The sequence below is a fragment of the Perca flavescens genome, chromosome 14, assembly GCF_004354835.1.
Source record: "Perca flavescens isolate YP-PL-M2 chromosome 14, PFLA_1.0, whole genome shotgun sequence".
In the NCBI taxonomy this organism is placed as follows: domain Eukaryota; kingdom Metazoa; phylum Chordata; class Actinopteri; order Perciformes; family Percidae; genus Perca; species Perca flavescens.
The window spans coordinates 21,176,814-21,202,532 of record NC_041344.1 but is presented as its reverse complement, the minus strand read 5'-3'; the positions used below and the strand labels follow the sequence as shown (position 1 = coordinate 21,202,532).

The 25,719-nt window shown below is 41.5% G+C and overlaps 1 protein-coding gene across 5 annotated transcripts; it reads left to right on the top strand.

Annotated features, from left to right (window-relative positions):
* The first annotated feature begins 108 nt into the window (after nt 1-108).
* Nucleotides 109-24,792, top strand: pals2b (protein associated with LIN7 2, MAGUK p55 family member b). 5 transcript variants are annotated; one of them, XM_028598022.1, is made up of 15 exons: nt 110-580; nt 955-1,099; nt 7,193-7,255; nt 9,948-10,207; nt 16,822-16,940; nt 17,178-17,330; nt 19,113-19,265; nt 19,405-19,632; nt 20,433-20,564; nt 20,662-20,758; nt 21,088-21,156; nt 21,248-21,409; nt 21,506-21,708; nt 22,156-22,284; nt 23,551-24,792. In XM_028598022.1, the coding sequence occupies exons 4-15, from the start codon at nt 10,075-10,077 to the stop codon at nt 23,725-23,727; spliced, it is 1,755 nt and encodes a 584-aa protein (XP_028453823.1). In that variant the 5' UTR covers nt 110-580; nt 955-1,099; nt 7,193-7,255; nt 9,948-10,074; the 3' UTR covers nt 23,728-24,792. The 5 variants fall into 5 exon arrangements, with proteins under 5 accessions (XP_028453827.1, XP_028453823.1, XP_028453824.1 ...); XM_028598024.1 differs by having other exon boundaries at nt 111-580; nt 16,822-16,922; XM_028598026.1 differs by lacking the exon at nt 9,948-10,207 and having other exon boundaries at nt 109-580.
* Nucleotides 24,793-25,719: the final 927 nt, after the last annotated feature.

Sequence of the window (25,719 nt, the reverse complement as noted above, 5' to 3'; positions counted from 1 at the left end):
TCCCAGCTGAAATCAATAACAGTAGCAGGCAGCTAACTAGCTCAATGACACTGGATAATGGGGCAACGGTGCATTAAAACTGGTCTAAGAAGCATGAATGGTGCAGTAAGGGCTTATATGGTCAGAAAACATCAGTCAATTTGAAGCTGCCAATTGGGTGGCTAATGGCGCTCTCTTGTGGCCATAAGGATAAGGTCTACTTTGAAACTAAATGAAAGGAGAAATTGCATTTCCAGGAGCATTATTGCAATTACACGAGTGGTTAGCCTACCGCAACCTGACATCAAGTCAGCCCATAGAGCACAAATCAAGCAGTTAAGAGGCATTGCAGACACAGTCTGCAGTGGAAATGAGATACAACCCAAACGACGAAAAAACATTCACAGTGGAGCCCGGTGAACTCCTGGCTTAATGTGGTGGTTCAACATTTTCAATAGAGTATCCAATCATTAATACAACTGTAACATTGACGACACTCCACGACCATGTTCACCGCTTCGTGGCCTCTCCCAGCTAAAGGCTTGGATTCTCTGGAAATAATAGAAGATGAAGAATGAATGCGGACACTACATGGAGTCTGGTAACATTTTGAAATAATTCCACTAATTGCGTTCATGAGACCGTCAGAACTGTTGCTAACCGCCACTTTGGCTAGCTGTTTTAGCGTGTGAATTATAGTCTTGTCTCGTATGGGATGGATAGGCAAATGTTGTGTAGCTATATTTGTTGTCTTACACTTTTTAAATAGCCTATTTAATTATAGCTTCATAGACCCCATCATGCGTGTGTTTTCTTTTCTTTTTAATATGTTGCATGTGAAATGATGTTCACATGTATTTATGTGAATGGGCGAGTGTATGACATTGTGATAGAAAGAAAATACTACATGCAACAATGTATTCACTCAGCGAGGGTTGTACCTCAGCTGCCAATGGTCGATGTTGTATGACGCAGGCAGAGGAGGCGGGGCGTGTGTGTTTGATTGGCGTCGTGTTCTCTGGTAGTCTGTTGCGGGACCGGGACAGACAGCTGAGGGGGGCCTGAATGTCCAACCGGGACGGTCGGTGGACTACCGCGAACTCACACAAACGATTCACAGGTAAGTCACGGCTCGTGATCATATGTGATTTGAAGATTTTGAATTAATTTACCCTTTGGCTTTAAAACGGGAGACAAAGACACTTTGCCGTATTTGAGGTGCTGTAGAGTGTGACAGGAGGGGATGTTTGCCCCCAATAGAGCCCACTCTGCTGTGAGAACAGGCTTTTATTCTGACACCTATTAGTTTGCGTTGGACGTCTATTGTGGAGTGGGACGAGTCCTTTCGCTTTTCCTGTATATCACGAGGAAGGATATAGCGGATGGGTTGTAGTCTTAAGTGTGCACACGCCACAATGGCTCGGATGGGTAACAAAAAATGGCCGCACGTGTGGCGAGATCGGTGTGAATGTAGGATACATGTTGTCTGGTCAGCCAAAACGGCGCAGGGGTTTGGCACAGATCTGGCGCACGGTTCAAGCGCACGGAATCTGGCGCACGGATGTGGCCATGCGTCACAGTCGTGGCGTCGATCCATGACTTGGAAGATATGAGGAAAGCGCTGCAGGTTATAGTGCTGACAGGATGAGGAGGTTGGAACGCGCCACCGTCCAGAAATGATAGACTGCAACACAGCAGAGGGTGGTGGACTTGAGGAAAGACACAGGGAGTGCGAGTTCACTATAAGAGCAAGACACAGTAATATGTTCACTAGGTAGAACATTTTCTCTTATTTTGTTTTCAAGAAAAACTTTCACGACAAATATCAACCAAGCGTTGTTGGTTTTGAGCTGATGTTGAATGAAAACGGAGAAGGGGACCGGTGGTTTGGCACAGGCTGGTCGACTGGAGACGCAGCCAGACGATCCTATTGATTTTTATTTGTTTGTCCTCCACTGAGATGTATGAGTGCACCACCTAATAGTAATGAACTAACAACGATGTCAAATCCATTTTGTGTGAGCACTTAAAATATGAAACCACTTACATATCACAAGAGACTACAATGAATCTTGGGACTTCCTTGCGCAGAAGAGCACAGGGTCATTTGGCAAGGTATATAAGCTGTTTAGCCTCGCGCACGTGATGGGGGAAGCCCATGCACATACGCAACTTGATTTGGGGATCTTTCCTGGGAGGCCACCAGACCACTAAGTGATGGGGCAGCATGGATCTTGTTGCATGTATACTAGAGTTTATGAATCTTTCTCTCTTGCTCTCAATCTTGTAGGAAGTCCAAATCAGATCTGGTGAATGTAATAGGAGGAACAAAAGGAGGAAGAGAAGGAGACAGTTTAGTGCATTAGTAAATCTGCGGTCCCCGGGTAGGGATATCCATCAAGACTTCTAATTGAGGACCCAGGATTACTTTATTGTGCTGCTGAAGTAGATGGACTAAGGCACAAAGTTAGATTTCTCAGCCCATGTATATTCCGTCAGCAGGGCAGAGGAAAACATGAATTTCAAGTCAAACATATGCTTCCAGGAACATAACCTACTGTTTGAGAGTTTTCTTGTCAGTGAGTCATTCAGAGACCAAATCCAAAGCTCATTATTAATACACAGCTATGGGAGAGATGGTACATAAAAAGGAGGGAGGGGTAGAGTTTGAGAGAGAGAAAGGGACACGCATGTATGCGCACACACACACAAACACACACACACACAAACACACACAGTGACTCACACTTTCCAGCTATGAACAACACATGTATCAGAGTGTTTGTTATCCACACAACTACAATCAACCCTTCCTGCACTGCAGCAGGCTGCACCTCCCTCCAGTTATGACCCTATCACAGTTATCATGAGCGTCATTGCATCTCTGTCAGAATAGTACACAACTAAATGAATAACCTGTATAGAGAGGAATATTGTTTTGGAGGGAACTTTGTAAGATTTGCTGCCAGGGAAATGTTTTTTGGCAGTTTTTGCTACACCCTATAGTGCTGATTCGCCAGATTTTGTCCATCACTAAGGCCTTAAAGGGGCAAACCACTGCAGATAACCAATAACATTATCAATGTAGCATAAGATAGTTTGGTTTTGTACAGAAACACATCCTTTTGTCTTTCACCACCTCAATCAAGACATAAATGTGGAATCAATGATGCAACACTGATAAAACTCCACAGACAACAGACTGATAAATATAACAAAATAATTATGTATGAGATATCCAGCATATTTTCTGTTAAACAGTCATCCTCTGATGAGATTATTTAAGGTCATTATGTAAGCATACCAGCTCAAAGTCACATTCATTTGAACTGGAGCAGCACCAGCTAGTCTAATGTCACAGTATTGCTCTATGAAGGAGATGCGAAGGAGATGTGTTTGCAATTCTTGCCAATATTAAAAAATATGACAAGATGAGCTGAGCAAAAGGCAAACACGCTGGATAAACTCAATTGAGACTAATTTATTTTCCTTATCCCTTCCTCCCTCTTCTCAGATTTTTAACATCCAACATCACAGAAAATCAATTTTCTCTAAACTTTGCAGTCATGTTAAGTGCTGTTGCATCACTCCCCCTCCTCCATTGCCTTCCTGTCCTTTCCTTAATACTAATGATCAGTAACAGGAGGCTGGGAAGGGAGAGAGACTGAGACGAGGCAGGCACGGCCATGTGGCGGTTAGATTATGTCAGGAGGTGCTCAGATCACTGCGCGGTCGGTGCTGAAGGGTTTTGACGAGCCGCGGACGCCCGTGTAATTATATCATCGAAAGCTGCGTGGCAAAGCACAGAACCCCCCACCACCTGGAACATCACAGAGAAGGAGAATGAGGTCATTTTTGGTGATGCGGGGAAAGTGCAATGATGCAACAATTGATGTATTTGTGTTAAGATGTGGTAATTTAAATTGCAGTGTCAGATGAAGAGTAGAGGCAAGCATGAATCAGCACAAAGGTGTATTAAGCTGCATTCTCATCATTTGTGGTAGATGTGGAGAAACTGAGCGGATTTAAAGAACTTTCTGTAGACAGAACCATCAACACCTGCATAATAAGGTGATAATAACCAGTTAGAAAACTGGGTTATGATAAATATTCTGCAGATATTAATCTGCTAAAATGGCCATCTTGGGGTAGCAGTGTAATCCTCGTGTTGGGCGGCTGTGTTAACACATGGAGTGACCTACATAGGGTTTGTCTGGAGGCAGAGGGTGATGGGTGTGAGGCAAGACAGGATAGGGTTGGTTATGGGGGGGTTATATGAATAGCCAGTCATTACACACATACAGTATAGGTCCACAAATACACACGGGCAATCTAGCACTCACTACCGTACTGGTGTCATCCAGTGGAAGGCACGCTGCAGCTCAGCGCTTGGGGAAGTTTACCCTGGAGTCAGCCTGGACAGAGCTGACTGGCCTCTTTTGTGATTCTCAAGTCACTGAGAGGAACTGAGAGGGACGGCTGCTCTGAGAGCCTTGTGCCCCCGGCTCTGTGGTGCACAGAAGGGAAAGGTTTTTGTCAGGCAGAGAATAGAGGTGGAGAGAATATATAGACACAGATTGAAGGAATTCTCCAGGATGAATGCCATATTGGCTTGACTATGTGTGTAAGTGCATTTCATGACCCATGAGAGCGATGTAGTGTCGTTTCGTACTACATTCAAGACTATAAATCCACAAAATGTGCCCATTGAGACTCAAAGTCGGAGGTAAAGCGTGATTTCCCGCTAGCGTAACTAGAACTGGATGAATTAAAATCACACAGCCTGCTGTTTGTCTGTGCTTTTAATAGCATGCATACAGTATGCACACACACACACACACACACACACAGGTTTACATGTGTGCGACAGCAAGGATGTTTTGTAGATAAACAAACCCTCTGATCCTCCCATAATCCCGCTTCCATGAGCTGTCCATCATCTGAATGCTTGGAAACCAGGGGGCATTCAGAGGGCTTTTGTTGGCTCGTCCATTCCTATGCATCAGCCAATAGCAGCTGGGATTGCAAATGACCACTTCCTGTGATTTTCCCTCTGTCCCAAAAGCAGTAAAAGGAAGCGCACAGTCGTGGTGATTAAAGTACATCAGGGGAGTCCTGAGTCCAGTGCGTGCGCAGAGTTTAAATCAATGTAAAGGTCGACCTGGCTGGGGAAAAATTCAATTGCGTGTTGTAACCCATTTACAAACGCTCCACGTCTATTCTATGAAAAGCAAATTCTCAGAAAGCATTCACTGGCATTCAGATACAAAACGATTTTCAGGTGGTGCAACTATCACAAGAGGAACTACAGTTACCTGCCAGTTTCTGGATACAGCAAAACAGATTACAGAGGTGTTTGTATTTGACGACCACTCTCACCCTTTTCTTTTTCTCATCTGTTCCCTCTCATCCTCCCAAGACTTGAGATACTTTTCCCACAACTCTATCTAATCTTTAGGGATTCTCCTGTCTTCCATGCATCCCAATGTTCCATTTATCTCTTCCTTATTTATTCTCTTGCTCTAAATCTCTTCTCTGATTCCTCTGAAATTCTCCCAACTCCCTCTGTCCCTTTTTATACATTCCTCTAAAATCAAGTTGTGACCCCGCCCCATCTTTTCCTACTTGCTTTTATTCACCTTATCTTTTTCGCTCCTCCCTCCCTTTTCGGACCTGGCCCGGCTCTTGCCCTGTGGCTCAGCTCCTGCCCTGTGGTGCGGATGATTTGGCGAGAAATTGCACCTGGTGGCTTTGCCTTCATTAACATTCTTCCAAGGGATATCTTTCACTTCCAATGAGTGTTCCGAGCCTGACAGTAATCTGTGTTGTGTAATGAATCAACCTCTCACTCTCTCTCTCTTCCTCTCTCGTTCTCTCATACAATAAAGGACCAATTAGCCCCAGCATGATGGGTGAAAAGACCCCAGAACCAGACTGATCTCATGAAGTGGCGTATGTATGACATGCCAATTCGTATGCCATTATTAGCGTGTTATCAAGACGCATACTCGTTTATCAACGCCGTTTGGCCTCCATTGACTTCCATTACCTTGCGATTGCGTGTGAATTGACGGCGTAGCGAGTAGTATGAAAATCGGCGAAAATCTGCGTATGATGTTTTCTTTCCATGTTTGTTGTTTTCCTAAACCCAACTAGTTCTTCTTTTCCTAAACCCAACTAGTTCTTCTTTTCCTAAACCCAACCCGCGTGTGACGTTTCCTAAACCCAGCTGTAGCCTCGCGATAACATGTAGCCTTGCGATAACACGCCACGTGGCGTGTATGTTTACGCTGTGACGTTGCAGACTGCCGTCCGCTGTATACAGCGTAAACATACACGCGGATAGCTCAAAATGTGTACAGATAACATGCCACTTGGCTTTAGGAAAGTGGCGTGTATGTTTACGCGAAGTCATGATATCACGTTGCCAGAACAGCAACAAGTAATAATAGCAAAGCAGCGCTGAGGAGACATGCCCTGTGTGTTGAAATCACCTTGTAAATCTTTTGGCCCATGGAAACTGTGTTCGTTTCCAGTAGAGACTGGGTTGGTATGACCTAGACCAAAGAGGAATGTCAAAGGTTAAGTGGACGGTGAGATGTCCTCCTGAGTTTGTCTGAGAAGGTTGTGTACTAATAGTACTAATAGTACACAACCACCTACAATGATATAGATATATCTTTGATTAGCACGTATCTAATAATAGCTAATAATATGAACCCTCCAATATACAGGCCTAATTCTACATTATACACCTATACAAGGTGTGTATGCATGTGTTTGCAAGTGTCTTGCAAGAGTCTCTCTGGGAATGAATGCATACTGCTTTGTCATGACTTCCCATTTACTACGTTGACGGCACCGTGCCAGCTGATGATGCAGGCATCCTTGGATAGCTGAAGACAATGAATTGTCCTGGGTGACTGTGCATCGCTCTAAACGAACAACGGCCTCAGTCTGCAGATGAGACTCCTATTTTGCAGGAGACAGGGATGACATAGATAGATTAAACAGATAATCCACTGGGAAAAAGACAAAGTCATTGAGTGTGTGTGAGGGATAAGCACGAGTAAGAATCTGAATGCTCAAGCAAGTGTGTGTGTGTGAGAAATGATGAAAAATGGTGTGCAGGAATGCAAGTAGGACTGAATATTTGTGTCCTTTAAAGATGAGTCTGACTAACTTTCACACATCTCTCTGTCTCTCTCTTTAGGTCTTCACAGTTGACTGATGAGCAGCCAGTAGGACTGAGGTTGTGCTACACCGACTGGCACAGGTAAACACAACTTCCTCCCCGCCTCTTCCTCAGTAGCAACACACTGGAGACATTAAGGCACATGCTTTCTGCGGGCTGACATGATTTTGTCAGTTCAGTGGGAGGACTGCCAGTCCTTGAAACAAAGATGTGCTGATCACTGCTCTTACAAAACAACTTTTAAAGAAACAAGGAAGCAGCTGTTTTTTTGTGTGTTTAAATGTCCATGTGGATTACACGGTTGATAATACTTTCTCTGGCCGTACTAATGTTAAATGTGAAATTAAAGTTCCAGTTTTATATAACAAAGATCTGTATAAATGCATTTACTGCCTATGAATCTTACACAAGTATGGCTGGCAGAAAGCACAATTGTTACATTATTGGCCTTTTTGTGCTTGAGCCATGTGCTCTATTTTGAGTAGTGATGCCTCTAATTGTTCTGTTGTAATGTTGATGCTGTTGTAATTTTTGTGTTGTACTCGTCTTTTGTTCTTTTACCCTTTGATTCTTTTGTAAAGCACTTTGTAACCTAGGTTTTGAAAGGTGTTATAGAAATAAAACTTTACTTACGTACTTAGTTACATACTATAATCCACTACTAATTGGCTTATTGCTAAGTAATGCTAGTACAATCTTATTTTGCTTATTATAGACTTGGAGCTTGGTGATCAGTTCTTTTATTAAAGTATTTGTTAAGTTTCCATGATACTTTGTTTTGGAGAAAACAAAGCTATGTTACACCACAACAAGCTAAGTGCACAGCTGTTCTACCTTAGCCGAACTCTATGTGGACTTGGCTCTCATCTTCTTATTTTCTAAAGAGGAATAATTAGGTTGACATTTTAAAAGGAAAGTTATATGTGTGATAAACAAACTGTGAACGGCACCAGATTTTGTGGGTCCAAAGGGAAAATCTTCTTTTACACTTGTGTACTAACTGTGGTTACTAAAGGCCATTTCAGCAAGCCACCTTACATCAGCAAAGAAGGCAGTGTATCATAATGTTAGCCGTGTAGAGATGTTTGAACACTGGATATGGTGAGAGAAGAAGAGAGAGATTCTGTAATCCCGTGCTTTCGTGGCCAGATTAAAATCCCATGTCCCTGGTTGGGGGAGGGGTTGACTGGTCATGTTGAGGATGGGGTGGAGGGAGAGGCGGGGCAGATTAAAGCCTACAGATCTGCTCTTTGCACAGCTGTGTGGCTGTGGGAGGGGCCTGTTTCGGATGACTCTAAACACAGGGTGTATTAGCTGCCTGTTTTGCTTTTCCTTTGTATCTTGACAGCCTTAATATTTCAAATGCAAGACGGACAAACAAAAACACTTCTGCTGAGCTTTGGCAGTTGGGATGTGTTATGTTATATTGTAGCTTGAACATTCATGTTTGCAGTGCCTCTAAGGATGGCAATGTCAATCAGTCGGCCCAACACTTTGGTCAAGACCAAAATATGGAATTGATTGCCTTGAAAATCCCCAAAGGAGGAATACTAAAGAATTTGCACCAAATGTGATACATTCAACAAATGAACTGTAATACATAACATATCAGGTCAAAAAAAAATTGTATATTTTGGTTTATGATCAAATACCTGCAAAACTAGTGACACTCCCATCAGCTTCAGCTCTAACGTAAGTAAAGTAAATGTTAGCATGACTAAGATGCCTAACTACCGCCTCACAGAGCTGCCAGCATGACTGTAGACTGCTGTTACCATTTATATCCAAGACTACCCTAAGGTTAAGTTTTTTTTATGGTTTTTGAAACAAGGTTCCTACTTAGAAAGTAGCTTCCCCAAAAGTATTTAGGCTCAGGCATGAAGGAGCTTTAATTGCAGCTCCAAAATGTGCATAATCCAGTCAGCACCGCCAGTCTACTGATTTAGTGAGAAGTAAGGTGGTGAGGGCACATTCATTTAAGGAGGAAGAGAGACCAAAAAAAAAAATTTGAGGAAAAAAAAGCTCCCATTAGGCTGACACATGCTGCTTTAAGGAGGTGGACGACCGCTGAGGGAATACGTACAAGCACAATCTGCTCATGCTGAGAGTTTGCTGCAGAGGGGTGTACAAACCCCGAACAATGTGAATGAGAGAAAGAAGAAGGAAAAGAATTGGAATGTAGGGTCAGGCCCCCTTCAGTAACACTTATGTAAGATTACTTACATAATGACACATTCAACTGGTGTGTGTGTGTGTGTGCATGTGCGTGTGTGTGCGTGTGTGTGTGTGTGCCTCTGTCACGACAAGTAGGGCAACTCAACTTTGGGTGGGGTCGGGAAACGAGGAGGGGTACTTAAGCAAGCCCTCAACAGCAGGAGGGGATTGTGGGATTATGTGTGTGTGTGTGTGTGTGTCATCAACTGAGGGGGGTTGATGGGTATGAAGCGAAGGTATTAAAGCCAAAGTGGAGGGAGGGGACTGACAAGCATTGAACGCTTGTCCACATCTGTGTGTGCGATCCAGCTTTCTACCTCTCTCTGTCTGTTTTCATGCCTGTCTTTCTGAACTTATCTTGACATTAGCCTCTTCCCTTCTTAAATGTTTCCCCCTCATCCTTCCTCTTCTTTTCCACTACTCTTTCCCTCCTCGTCTCTTAATATCCACTAATCTTAATCCCACTCTATTGTCACTCTCTTTGTGTCTCTTTGCTTCTCTCATCTTTGTCCTCAATCCCCTCTCTCTCTTTGTACTCTCTGTGTTTTTGGGAGTTTAGCGGGTCAGCAGTTACCAGACAAGACGATTGGAGGACAGAAGACATAGTTGCAGAACTACTGGTGGTTTACTAGTGGTTAGCCTTAGCATACTTGTGGCAGCAGAGAGGAAGAAGGAGGGCATTGGCGATGGTCACAGCTATGGAGGACGCCTGTCCCAATGGGGTACGGGAGGAGGAGGAGGAGGTGATGCCCCCGGGACAGCCTGGCATGGAGGGGCCCCCGGCAGTGCAGTCCACCCAGGAAGCAGATACGTCTGGAGGTGAGAAAAGGAGAAGGAAGAGGTGGGGTGTCACCTAGGAGGAGAGAGCTACTGTAGTCTTTGACTTTGTTCTAAGACGTGAGATAGAGGGATTGATAGAAGGGTTTAATGAAAAATAAATAATCAGAAGGCAGTATAGTTTGTCAGGTAACTCCAACAAGTGGTTGTCAAATGTTTCAGTTATCTTTAAATGATCTGATGATCCTTTAGAGAACTGGTTCCCAACCATTATTGTCTGATGTATCCCCACAGCTCTGTCAGATTAACTTTAGTACCCCTTCATCATGTTCCAAAGCTGTCATTGAAATTGATTTTAAACTAGATGTTATTTAACACTGTTAATTATGCAGCCCACCTATCCCCAGTTTAGTCAGGGGAGGGCCCTGAGTTTGTTAAATCAGCTAACGTAATTTACAAAAAAGAATACCTAAAGTAATGTTAGATGTACTATTTATCTTGTACTATTTCTCTTTTACCTATTTACACTTTTAAATGTCCTGAGTTCCTTTAACCACCTTAAATTAACAGCAACTATGATTATGCTTAGTTTACTAAATAAATGTACTGTAATAGCTTTTAAGGAATTAGCATATGGCAATGAGATGAATGTATCACTTATTTAACACATAGGTTACTAAGCTTTAGCACCTTAGCTTAAAAACTTCTAGTAAAGTAAATAACCAAACATCACACTGTAATCCGTTTTAGAGACAGTGGAAAATGGCAAAATATATAAAATGAAATCAAATTAGTCTCCTTCAAAACTTAGTTTTTTCTCTTTCCCTTCAATAAATTGAGTTGGAGCAAAACAATAATAATTCCCTTCAACTGTAGACACAATTACTGTATAACCATAATAATTATTCCCTTTAACTGTAACACACACCTTAAATCGAGTTACCTTAAGTTCAAGTTCACACTAAACTCAATGGGCCCACACTAAAAGCATGCGCAAACACACAAACACACACACACACACACAAAAGCCGGCATATATTAAAATAAACCACGTTGCAGGCCTGATAGCGTTAGCTGGGTTAGCTACGTTGGCTAAAAGTCCATTTACTTTGCAAATGAATGCTAACAACATAGGCTATACTCAGTGACTAATGAGCTAGCAACGCACCAACTGTCCGAACTTCGGATAGAATATAGCCTATATAGCTGCTCGCAGAAGATATGTAGTGTACTGAATATCTGGGTGAAGACTGTCTAATAGATAGTCTAAGACAGGGGTTCTCAACCTTTTGCAAGCTGGGCCACCCCAAAGCTGGGTCATTTGTGCACGATTGCGGTATTTCGTTTCTGAGAATCCTGCCTCACACAAATATGCCGACGCGAAAGGGAGGAGTATCTTCAAGGTGACGTCACAGAGTGGAGAGTATTCCTGCATCAATGCTGCCCAGAATGACGAAAGAGGGCAGGACGTCAGTGGCGTAACTAGCCAACACCGGGCCCCTATGCAGGATTATCAAGGCGCTCCCCCACTACAGCACGTGATGACGGCGCAATGTCCACGAGTAGGCTACCATGAATAGGACAGGATAGGATCATAGAGACACAGTATATAAGAGATGAGATGACAAAATCAGGAGTAGCCTACCACAACAACAAAAAAACACTGGTGAATGCGCATCATAACACATGAAAAAACACACAAGGGCAGTCCCTCCAGGATTTCACGGCCTTTTTTTGAGATTGTTGCGGCCCAAAATGCCTGATTTCACGGGAGCTTTTGTTAAAAATTGCGATAAAAGTTGTGGTGTCTTTTGTATGTGTGTTGCAATGAAGTTGCAGAAGACAATTTTTTTTATAGTTCTTTAAAAATAAAAAGGAATCTTGTTTTGGGGAGAATAATAATTAGTACTATTAATTAATTACTCTGGGCTGAGATTTCCTAGGAACCTTACCAAAAAGGCTCTGGATGCTGCAAATGTTGGTATAATATGAAAATGGCTGGTGGATTTAAGACAAAAAATAATAATTTATTGAATGAATCAAATATGAACATATCTGTCACTGTCAGTGGCTTTTTGGTCTTTAGCTACATTGTTAGTTAATGTCCTATCCTGGCCACACACACACACACGCATTCATACTGTTTGATAAAGGACTTATTGGACTTTAACTTATCATTGCACTTACAATAACGAGCATAGCTGTCCTCAATTTAGGTTATTGTGTCGTCTCATCTGCGTTTTTTCCTGCATCCACCGTGTGTCATTGTGTGTGTGTGTGTGTGTGCGAGCGCGCGTCAGCCCCGCCCGCTGCAGAGAGCAGACAGTACTGAAACAGCACCCGCTTCAGTGAATAATGAAAAAACGTTACAGCGTACATTGATGTTAAAATGTACACACGTTGGCAGTACAGTCTGAAATGTTTTGCGCGGTCTTTCGCTGTACGTTTTGTTGGTAAATGTGAGATGTTAGAGTCACACACACGATCATCTTCATAACAAAAACAAGGAAAATAATTTGACCCGTTCTCACTCCCGCTTGGTCAGTGGCTTTTCTCTCATTGCTGATTGAAATAGAAAGGAGAAGTCGTGTGACGTGCATCAGTGATAAAGTCTGCAAGGCTGGGGGACATGTCGCAGTTCCCTCGACTGATGCGGCCATGTCAGAGGTCAAGTTTTTGTGTGAAGGCGTCCACTCTGTCTGCAAACAAAATCTGAGTTTATATGAGGAGTGGTGCGTGTCTCCTCTCTGGTCTGACTGCAGGCTGGGACTGGTGCGCGAGGCTACTGAGAGACTGACCGCCTGTGAGTGCTTTTGGACGGGGGGCTCACAGCAACACCCGCTGCTCGTTGAGCACAGTAGCTGCAGAGTGATACGTGCTTTCGAGTCTCCAAACACCACAAAAGTCTCCAATAACACCAGTAAAAGTCGCTAGATTAGTTTTTGACAAAAAAGTCACCAGTAGGATGATTTGTTTGTGTGTTATAGTCCAACCACTTGCATTTCAACATGGGAGAAATTTTTTTTCTGAATTCTTTTTTTTTTTTCTCCCATCCTGTAGCCTACTCGCGCCCCTCCGGGAGAGTGTCCGCGCCCCCCCAGGGGGCGGGCCCCACCGGTTGAGAACCACTGGTCTAAGACAACAACTTCATACTTTTTTGTGCAAACTTTTACATTCCCCGTGTTCCGAGTTTGTCAGTCAAGCGGCAAGCCATCATTAACACACGTTGTCACACTTTTTCTTCCTGTTTACCTGTGATCCCATCCACCTTAACCAATAGATGACCAGTATTACTCTTATTCACGAATACCACTTCCTCTTACAACCATGAACTCTTCAAAATAAAACAAGATATATATATATATATATATATATATATATATATATATATATCTTGTTATATATATATATTCGTCTTTTTTAAACATTTATTACACTGTACTTTTTTACCCTTTCATGAAATACTTTTTTAACCATATTTATAAAAATTTAACCGGGTTACAATTATATAAAACAATAATATTGTCATATAATTTAACTGAATTTTATGGTTGGTTTGGTCATGTTTGCATTTGTACTACTACCACTTGGTAATGGCAAGAGCTGGGCATTTCAATTATTTATCCATGACTTTTAGCTATTTCAACCATTCCACTATGTATATATTGCCTTTAGCTGTTTTACCTGTTTATAGTTAATTTAGCTGTCTATTTCAACCAATTATGTATTAATTTTAGCTAACGTTAACTATTTCAAGCGTTACCCATTATCTTAAAGCTTAAACTAACATTTCAACAGTTTATCCATTACTTTTAGCTAACCTCTAGACCTCAGCTCCCTCCTAGTTTTCATGCACTCTTAATTGCAACAGGTAGTGTTTAGATGTTACAGCAGACTCAATATATATTTAAAAAATCATCTAATTTGTACTTTTTCACTTTAGTTTAGCTAGCCTACAACCTTTCCACATACCACCTAGCAACTGCAGTAGTACCACCTGGGGTACAAGTACCCCTGGTTGGAATCCCTGCTTTCTGTGAGAGTTGCCTATTTTCCCTGGAGGCGGTTCAGTTCTTGACTTGCATTACTGGAAAAAACACACTGGGTGATGTTACTTTTGTGCTAGTCAAGGTACTCCTCTGATTCCCATCTTGTCTCGCATTCCTTGAAAAACAGAGTAAGGAATTCTTAAGCAGAGAGGTTCTGCATTGGCATTCAACACAGTGCTGGTAGTTGTACATATAGAGGCGCTAAATAATGAGAGAGACTGTGGATGGACCACAGTGCCACAGAGGGAGGAATTGAAAGCAGGTAAGCAGGATGATTCATTATGTATCTAGGTGAATGAACCAGCTGGGGAAAAACACTTCACTCTAACTGTCCAGCGTTGTCATCTTTTACAACTTCTTCAGACCATGCTTAGCAAGAGGCTCATAGGGGGTTGAATCTTTGTATTCATGCCATATTTATTAGGATTATAGAGACTTTTGGTAGGAGGCTTTATTTCATCTCCAATCTCAAACAGGGAAGAAAAGGCATCTGAGGGTTGCTTGTTAGGATAAGTAATGTACACACAACAAGTACACGTGGCAGGGGGGCTATGGACGGGCTGGGATGAGCAAACATTCCTGTGGTCGAGGGTGCAATTCTGACCAAGTGGATAAAGGTCAACACAGAGAGCACAAAAACTCGGGATCCAGCTGTGTGTATTTATGTTAGTGTATTTTTAAGGTTTTTTTATTCAGATGTGTCCAAGTATGTAAGTGACTTCCGTTGGATAAGTCTTTGGAAAATTGGAAAACACATTATTCTCCAAATTTCAGGAGGTTGTACCATGATTCATTGTTGTCTTAAGTGGGTGAGTGTAGTGCAATCACGGTGGTGGTTTAATGCTTGTTTATGTGTTTGCACATGTTAGTGTGTGTGGATAGGTTTACTACAATTACAGCTCTGCTCTGAGACTTTGAGTTTATTCTAGCCTGTGAAACATGTTGTGGGGTCCCCACAGGAACTGAATATGTTTTTCATACATACTATATGTCTGCAATTTATTTCTTTATGGATGTACATGTTTGACGTCCCTCCCTTATTTGTCCTTATTTAAGAGGATCATAAATATTTAAGGTTTATTTTTGTATGGAGCCTTCTGTTTATGCAGTCAGTCTGTGCTCTGTGGTTGTCAAGCCACAGGGAGGTCTTCGGGTCATTGTTGCATATTTTTTGCCAATCTCCCTCTCCTTCTTCTTAATCATACAACCAGGCGACTTTTGTATGTATGATGAATGAATAATACAAAAATGACACTGTCAAGCTGTAGTTTAACTGACGTGACATTTGTTGTGCTTTCCAAACTAAAAAAAAATGAATTTAAAATGACACTATCTAAAATTGAACTGCTTTTATTTTGGATGAAAGTTATTACCCAACTGACAAAAGAAGCAAATGTTAAAATTATATTTGCATATACAGTATGTCACGTATGTCCAAAAACCACATATACATATATGTGAAAGTATCACGTGAAATTGCTGTTACACATGAGATTTTACATATGATTCTTATCATCATATGATTTTTTTTTTGTATCCTTTCAAAAAACACACATGAAATGTATGTTTTTGCATTTGATGCATACATTTCACATGTAAAATATCTGAAACTGCAGATATGTGAATTTATCACATATGCTTTTTTGAAAGGGGAAGTTGATTAACATTTTAAGAGTACACATATCAAACACCATACAACACAACATATAGTTTGTACTTTTTCAAGGCAGCAATGTATTATGTGTCATATTTTTCTAAAAAAGCGATAGGAAGTATTATAGCGTGACTTAATTTTATGACATAGAACATGATTCAAGGTTAAAGATGATAATCATAAGGCTCATAATCATTGAGTGACTGTATACATGTGCTGAATGGACATATTTACTACCCACATAAGAGTATGATGACAATGAGAGACACACTAACACATACGTGCGTACATTCCCATGGCTTTATGGTCTTAAATGGGTCTTAAATTGGCTTATGTGGGCTTTGAGACCCTGGCATTAGGGCGTTAACTGGTTAACTGATACCTACAGTCCACACCTCTCTCTCTTTCTCCGTTTGTGTGCACAGAATACAAGACTCAACAGAGTTAATTCTTTCAAACAACGGAGAACATTTGAATCCTGGAGGTTATATGCCTCAGCATTTAATTTTTTTAATATAGGTTTATGTGGGGACTTAGTTTTATCACTGGACATTTTCCAAACAAAACATATGCAATCATGCTCATTCTAAACGGACCTTTCATACTGTACTTCCAGATGGAGCTTTAATTTTATATTTTTGGGGGCAAGGAGAGTGAATGGGCTCTAAACATGGCTGCTGAAGGTCTCATCATCATTATATAATATTTATGTGACATATGCCTCTTAATTTGAAGCATTTTGGCTTAGATTTGCAATTATGAGTAACATGAAAGTATTTGGTACTGATACTCTTAAGCCAGTGTTTACTTCTCTATCTCTCAGTTGCTGCAGTGTCTGAACTTCTCTTGTGTATGTTTATGCTTTGTATGACTTTCATGCCTGGCTAACTTCTTATCACTGTCTCTCTTTGTCCTTGTCTGTATCTTTCTTATCTCTTGACCCGTCCATCCAGCCATGCAGCAGGTGTTAGATAATCTGGGTGAGCTGCCCACCTCCACGGGCGCCAAAGACATTGACCTGCTCTTCCTGCGCGGCATCATGGAAAGTCCCACTGTACGCTCCCTGGCTAAGGTAGCACACAAACATAGCTCGGGGTGAGCAGCAGCGAGCAGACTAACCGCTAGCCACCTCCGAATAATAATCTGCTCTTACCTGTATGTATCCAATATAATGTCAGCAATCACTGCTACGCTACAAAATCCAGATTCATTCATTTATCCACGCATTCAAATAAATACTAACATAACACACAGAGTCAACTACCAACTATCCACGCCTACCCTCCATGAGCCTCTCTGTCTCCCCCAGGCTCCTGAACAGCTGGAGGAAGTGAAGCTGGAGGCGGTGCAGGACAACAACGTGGAGCTGGTGACGGAGATTCTGGGAGACATCAAAAATCTCAAGGTGAAAGACGACAGCGCAGCCGAACTGTCCAGGATCCTCCAGGAGCCACATTTCCAGGTGAGACAAGGGGGGGGCGGGGGGATACGCAGTCTTACACACACACTCGTACACACACAAGTAAAAGTAAAACAGACTTGATTTCTGGTCTGCTTTGTCCTGCTAGTGGATTGAATATTGACTCAGTTTGGGAAGTAATTTATAGGTGCCAATAAGATAATAATTTGACCTATAGCCACCTCACAAAGGCTTTTCAAACTGGATCTTTTTTAGGCCCAAATTAATGCCAGAATTCTGTAACATGTCACTGTATGTATGCGTGAAGGAGAGATTACCCTTGATATTTTTATTCCGTTCAAAGGTTTAAGCTCAGCCTAGAGTTGTAATGTTTTGACTGTAGTTACAGTAGCACAGAGCTGATGTTTTGGATCCCTTCCTCCTGCATCAATAAACATGAACCTTTATCCTTGGACCTACCAGGGACTTTACACAGGCTCAACCAATAGGAGTTAGACTTCTGAGCAAAGTGCCTGCACCAATCAGAGCCCTTTGTGCTGTAAGCTGAAGGATTAGACCCTGTTGACCTACTGAGAGTAGAGAGATAGGGAGGGACGGGTTGGGACGAAAAGAGAGAGGAAAAGAGGGTAACAGATATTACATCAGCTATTGAGTGTGAGTTTACAGACTTGCTTTCTTCACCAATCTATTTGTCTAATTGTTGCAAAAATATTAAAAGTAGCACTGGTAGCATTTAAAAAAATGGGCTTGGATGAAAGTTGATGGATGGATAGTCAGCAAACCAAGAGTTAATTGATTAGATTTTGGTTGTAATCCATATTTGGGATTAAACCAATAGATTATTATTTTATTATTTTTTACCACAATTAAGGCACATTCAGGACTTTCTAGTTTAGTGTTTAAACAGCTTGGCGACTTTAATTTTGAAATGTTTTCGGAAAATCAAACCCAAAAGAGCGGATAAACTAGAAGGGCATTCAGAGAGTGCAAACCTTCAATAAGACATACAATATTAATGCAGTGTGAATTTTCCCAGTCTGGAACACATTTCTCAGATTATACCGACACCACATGAATGCAGCACAAACGCTCTATCTTGCTGTTATGTTATAAATAATTTAATAAATAATTTCTGCCCGCCTCATGATTCAGATCTGCTCAAAAAAACGCTACACCCTTCCACCAGTTTCATGAAAATCAGGCATAACAGTAGTTCTTCCGTAATCCTGTTGACAGATAAACCAACAAACAAAAATAGACAAGCATAACCTCCTTGGTGGAGGTAACAAACTGTTCCAGATGCTGCAGCATTGCAAATTAGACAATTACTCATGTTGGTAAAAGCTTCTGCTCTACTGTCTTCCCTTGATGTGACTCTGTTACTGCTTTTATCCTACTATACCATTCTGCCATCTGTCCACATATTTCACATTATGCAGCTATCATCAAATTTCTGCTTTCTAACATCAAGTAGCAGTTTTTGTTGACATCATTTACAGCGAGCTTATGTAACTTTCACTTAAAAGTATCCACAAGTTACAATTACAGGATAATGCTAAAACATAGCATAATAGTAGCATAAATGGAAAAGAGTCATAAGGTCAACAAACTCACTCAGTATTGGTACTTATACAGCAACATCTTTTCTAAAGCTTGCCAACATTGGCCACCATAGGCTACTTGTAATACCAGACCAAGTAATGTTGTAGCACCAAAACCACTGAGTGTGTTGTATTGAACAAGGGTGCATTTTATTGCAAATTAACTTTTCATTTGTAAGAGGAAAAATGTGCCTTTTCTTTTTTTCATGACTCTTTCTTTCAGTCTCTTTTGGAAGCACATGACATGGTGGCCTCCAAGTGCTACGAAATCCCGCCCCCGACTGAGACGACCAATGATGCTGCAGTAAACAGCGCTCTGATGCAGGCCGATGCTGTGCGGATGATTGGCATCCGAAAGAAGGCCGGAGAGCCGCTGGTGAGTGGAAAAAGTGTCTGTGTGTGTGTGTGTGTGTGTGCGTGTGTGCGTGTGTGTGTGTGCGTGCGTGCGTGCGTGCGTGCATGCGTGCGTGTGTGTGTGCCCGATTAACATCACCCTGCTATCTTCTCTCTCTCAGGGCGTGACATTTCGTGTGGAGAAAGACGACCTTGTCATTGCTAGAATCCTTCACGGCGGCATGATTGACAGGCAGGGTCTGCTCCATGTGGGTGACATTATAAAGGAAGTGAACGGGAAGGACGTAGGCAACAACCCTACCGAGCTGCAGGAGATGCTCAAAGACTGCAGCGGAGGGATCACATTGAAAATACTCCCGAGCTACCGAGACGCTCCCGCACCTCCGCAGGTAAACGCACACACACGCAGAAATCTCACATGAGATGATAATGTAAACACAAGCACCTACACTTATGTAATGAGTGTCAGATGTTGGCCAGTGGTACAGGGCTGGTGATCTGTCCTTACGGCACTCCTTCAATCCCCTGCGCAGGAATGTGAACCCTGGGAGCCCTATTAATAACACTCCACATGCCATCTGGGTCACACTAGCTGTTTCTGTCTCTTGCAAACACACACACACACACACACACTTCTGTAATCTCATGCTCCCTCACGTAGAAAGTACAGTAATTTACAATATTTTCTCTTATGCATGCACTACAGATTTTTCGAGTAAATAAAAAAAGGTATTGTGCATCCTGAACAAAATAAGCTTATAAGGCTTACATTGAATGAAGAGCAGTAAAACTGAATGAGATATAATGCAACATCACATTCTGCTCTGTGGCTCGGGGCGCGCTGCACAGTATATTTTACTGGCTTGTTTTATTGCTTCCTCTGGCTGCTTGTTTAATCGAATACATCAGCCAGAGCACTTACCCCTCCTGGCAAAAGCCTCCACGGTTGGCGCAGCGTGAACAGCTGGGTCGGGTGCAGTGTGGAACGTCGGACATAATGGGTGTGTGAATGAGCCACTGTTACTGTGTCAGTGTATGAGGCAGCATGCTGAGCTTGAGTCTCTTTTTTTTTCTCTTTTTATCTGTATGTCTCTCTCTAAGTCCACAACCCTTTTTTATTTCTAAGCGAGCCAATGAAAATGAATTAAATCCCCGCTAAGACTCAAAACTGTGCACATGTTCGTCACAGGTGTATGTGCGGCCATACTTTGACTACAACCCAGCAAATGACAACCTGATCCCTTGCCGAGAGGCAGGGATGGCCTTCAAGAAAGGTGACCTTCTTCAGATTGTCAACAGAGAGGATCCCAACTGGTGGCAGGTGAGCTTTCCTCCATCTATTTCCTTTTGAGTGTCTTGTCATTTAAAATCACAAGATTTCAAGACTTAACTGTGACCTGATCTGTAATCTGTGCCAGGCTTGCCATGTGGTTGCTGGGGCAACGGGACTGATACCCAGTCAGTTCTTGGAAGAGAAGAGGAAAGCTTTTGTCCCTCGAGACTTTGATGGATCAGGTATGTTAGTGCGCGTGTGCCTCAGTGGCGTTGATACCTGACCTTTGAATAAACACTGTGAATGGCGCTTTAGTTAGACCTAAAACATCAACAACAACAAATGTTTCCTGTTCCTCTCTTTAGCAATACTGATGCTGAAAAGATGGATTGGTCTAAAGTTTGTCAACTGGTTTGCTGCCAAACCTCTGTCACTTCCATATTTCTTTAACCACTGAAGGCCTGGGTAGCCAATGTTAACAACAAAAGAAATGGTCCATGCCTGCCCTCATCTGGCCAAATGCTGTAATAGCACTGACATACAAGCGCATAAATGTGTCTCGTTTTTGTAGGGATCCTCTGTGGAACCATAGCTGGAAAAAAGAAGAAGAAGATGATGTATCTGACAGCCAAGAATGCAGGTCAGAAGACTTTTCATGCTGTTGGTTTTCATCTGACCTCTTTAGTATCTTTTTCTTTCATTGGCTAATAATTATGCATGTGTTTAAACAGAGTTTGACAGACATGAGCTGCAGATTTATGAGGAAGTGGCAAAGGTGCCAGCATTCCAGAGAAAGACGCTGGTTCTGATCGGTGCTCAGGGTGTGGGCCGACGCAGCCTGAAGAACCGGCTGATGGTCCTCCAACCCACGCGCTTTGGCACCACTATACCATGTAGGTCATGCTTTTGCCTGTATTTAGGAATTCTGTCTGACACAAACAGCTAAAACTTTTACAAACGATCAAACATTTAACTGAGCTTTTTCGTAGACACTTCACGGCGGCCCCGTGATGATGAGCTGGACGGCAACTCCTATCACTTCACTACAAGGACAGAGATGGAGGTGGAAGTGAAGGCCGGCCGGTTTCTGGAGCACGGCGAGTACGACGGCAACCTGTACGGCACCAAGATCGAGTCCATTCACGAGGTGGTGGGCACAGGACGCACCTGCATCCTGGATGTCAACCCACAGGTAAGAGGAGGTTTAGAAAGGTGTTGAGGTCTTTGGAATATAAAGAAGGGGCTTTTAAAAAGATAAGCATGAGACGTTGATTGGGAAATTAAGAATTTTTTTATTTTTTTTAAGATCCATTTTTTATTGTTTTTTATATTTTTGAACATACAGAACAGAACAAGAACAACAAGCCTCTCCCACCCCCCACCCTCTGCGGTCTTGAGGAAAGAAAAAAAACAGGAATCACACCTTGCCTATAGTCGCTTTCCTCTAATTCTTGTGATGCTGAGGTCATTAGGACTGATATTTGTGCTGCTGCGTTTTTCCATAGGTCTATAGTCGATGACTTGGCTTTGTTAATCCTTGCTGTAGAGAGCTATTAAGACATATTTTAAAATCAAATCTCCCCACTCTCCTTAGTTTGTTGGCCATGGCTGTAATGTCACCCACTGTGTCTCTCCTCAGGCTCTGAAGGTACTGAAAACCGCGGAGTTCATGCCTTATGTGGTGTTTATTGCGGCGCCAGATTTTGATACTCTAAAGGCCATGCATAAAGCTGTGGTGGACGCAGGAATCACCACCAAGCAACTCACGGTAGGTTAACTCCCATGCACATCATCAGGACATTACCCACATTGAGCCATCCCAAAAAAAGAAAATTAAGAGCTATAAATGCTTTATTATACATTCACACATCCATGTCCATACCTATGTGGTGGCAACCGAGACACAAAGGAAACTTTAAAGTACTCCATACTCCTTCACAAGTTAAAGTTCTACATTTGAAGTTTTATTTAAAGGTCCAGTGTGTAACGTGTTTAGTTGTTCATTATCAAAATCTGTGTTGCCCGTTCACAAACTCGTCCTCTTTCGTGAATATTTACCTCCACCATCAATTCCAAGTATTCCTATTGGCTTGGAATTTGACATTTGCATTCACATGAACTGGGGGTAGACATCAGTGAAATACGTTAGCCGGTAAGGGACAAACAGGACATACTGCTCCGCCTTTCACGTTTTCGCTGTCACATGATAAACTTACAGGTGCTGCTAATGCTGCTAATGGGTATCGTAGCTTCCCGGCCCCAGCAAGTTTGAAAAAGGAAACATGGAGGACCACACGTATTCAAAATCCAAATTTCAGGAACAGGAGTCTTCTTCTTCGCCCAGAAAAAGAAAAAGGATATTGAAAAGAGCAAGAGACCGGCACCATCAGCAAAAAGCATGAAGGCTACCGTAGCTGTAATACGTACTTTGAACTGCGTGGCGCGAGAGAGTTGATTGCGATATATGATCTCAACTCTAGATGGGAGAAATTCCTACACATTGGACCTTTAAGTAAAACTAGCAGATGTAGTAGTAAAATGTATACAAAGAATCAAAAGTACAAGCAAAATTAGCCTTGCCACTTTTATAGTATCACTATATATTATATCATGGAATCCTTATTACTGATACATTAACACGAATGTTCATTTTGTATTTGGTTGAGATGGGGCTCACTCTATATATTGTTAGGAACCCACCATATATTTTGTATGTAATGTAATGTTTTCAAATTAATTATACTGGCATCGAAGTATGAAGTAGTATATAATTGACCAAGTAGCCTAACTGGTACTTGAGTAAATGTACTTGGTTCATGTACCACTATCATGTCCAGACATCCAAAATGTCTGTTCCTTTTGCATCAAAATTAAACAAAATAATGGATGGCAGGCTACCTGCTGTTTTTTGTTGTCGTGTGTTTTTCATTCTGGAGATACAAAATGCCTCGAGCAGCAGTAATAATAAAGTAAAGTAAAATACCTCGCATCTCTAGTGTGTATGTTTACTCATCTGTCCTCTGTGTGTTGGCAGGATGTGGACCTGAGGAAGACGGTGGATGAGAGCGCCCGGATCCAGAGGGCTTACAGCCACTACTTCGACCTGACCATCGTCAACGACAACCTGGACAAGGCCTTCGAGACGTTACAGGCCGCCGTGGACAAACTGTGCAGTGAACCCCAGTGGGTCCCGGTGAACTGGGTGTACTGAGGACCAGCTCCAGCGACCACTCTGAGCGGGTCACACTGACCCACCAGCATGTCTGTGGCCACAAAGGCCAAAGAAGAGGAGAAGAGTGCAGAGATACTTGTGCAAAATAACATAAATAATGAAAAAATAAAAAAAAATCATATAGCTTTTTCTCCTCTTGGGCCTGCACGCTGTGCAACTTTTTTTCTACTCAAAACTCAAAGGGAAAAAGTGCTTATTTATTTTATAACTTTTTATGAAAGATCTTTCTATTCAATGTGGAATTCCATTGAGAACGAAACAAAAAAATCTGGTCACGTACTCAGGCCATATTTTTGCATTAATTTATTGTTGTAGTTACACGTCTTATTTTGTAGTCGTTTCCCTTGATTTCTTTGTCTTTGTCTGTCTTCGTGGACATCGAGGATTTCTGATCAGCCATCCAAACTTCAGTATGAAGACAAGGAAAGGAGATGGATTAGAAGATCTTTGAGCAGTCATCGTCCAAGAAACCTGTCAGTTGTCACACATCCTTGCCATGCCTGAGCAACTTGTGTAGCTGTTTTATTTTCACGTCCAAACAACTTTATCTTTTAGTGTTTCTGTTGCCGGCCCTAAATTCTTCTATCAGTGTCATCCACGGGATCAACTGGGCAGAAATAAAGAGGTAAAAAGGCCTGTTTGCGCACAACTCCTCCAACACGTAAAAGAAAAAAAAAAAACTTTATAATGTACTTTTTCAAGATCAAACACTGTGTCTGTTAATCATGTCTAGTTTTGTTTTCTTACACTAGTTTTTCATCAGTGTGGTGATTTATACATATAGAGTGTAGTGTTTTGTCACACTTGATCCATTGATTTGTTTTGAATGATCCTGTTATCAGCCTGTCTGTCTGTCTGAAGTATGGCCATCTACATTGTCATTGGAGGTCATCGTTGCGGTTTACATAAGCCAATTTGTTCATGTTTTCTATATGTGAATGTGGCACAAAGCCAGTTCCTCCTTATGGTCCTTCTCTTAAGTGTTGCAGTATGCCAAAGCCCTGATCATACTCCAAATAAAGTTTGAAATTCAGTATTGTTAAATTTGATTAGTATTTCCACGAATTTAAATGTATAATTTAACATATGACTTTGGATGGTTAATGCATCTAGCAAAGCAAAAGGGTAAAACGGGGCAATATGGTTTGTCTTATACTGTAAATCGTTATAACAAGTAATGTTTTTTTTTTGTTTTAAATCCATTAAGATCATTAACTAGTTTCCTTTTCAAATTAATTTGTTCTGAAACCAGTCTTGAACCTCAGGAAAATACATTTAAAAACCCTAATAAATAACCATATAAGGATATTCTTTACAATATATAACCTTTCAGAAATCTGAGGCCAATCTGTTTCACGTTAGAGAACAGTTCTACCGCCTGTTGAATTGTCTTCACATCGACCTTGTATCTATAGATATGTTTTTACATTTTTATCAGCAGTAAGTTATGGCAAATAAACTTTAATAAACCTCAAAATAGTTTTTTTTTGTTTTTTTTAAAATCACATATTTTATTTGAATATATGCCTTACAAGACAAATTACTGGCAAATACTGACATAAGGCTAGGTATCAAATCTCAGTAGCATACTTTTTTTTGGGCTTTTTATAAATAAAGTTTTGAGGAACATGTTCACATTCCTTTAAAAAAAAAAAAAAAAAAAAAAGGCATCTGAAAAGTTCTTTAAAAAAGCTCAAGCTGTCAAATGACTTTACCATACTATGGAAGTATATCTGTTTCATCGGATTTTGAATTTAAAAAGCCATTGAATTTCTAGCATTAAATATTTATGCATTGAAATTATGTATCTGAATTTTTTGCCTCTGAATTTTACTCTTCAAATTTTCACCCAAGTTCATAAATTCAGAATCAAAAATTCAACATAAAAAAATTCAATATAACAAATTCAGAAGCAAAATACAATGTATTAAATTCAACTAATATATTTTCAACTTGCTCAAATTCAACAGG

Bases quoted from the DNA above. Each gene is read 5' to 3' on its own strand.
- pals2b (XM_028598023.1), top strand. From the start codon at position 10,075: ATGGTCACAGCTATGGAGGACGCCTGTCCCAATGGGGTACGGGAGGAG. The intron at 10,208-16,821 runs GTGAGAAAAGGA...CCGTCCATCCAG, and splicing joins GGAAGCAGATACGTCTGGAG to CCATGCAGCAGGTGTTAGAT. The intron at 21,157-21,247 runs GTCAGAAGACTT...GTGTTTAAACAG, and splicing joins TCTGACAGCCAAGAATGCAG to AGTTTGACAGACATGAGCTG.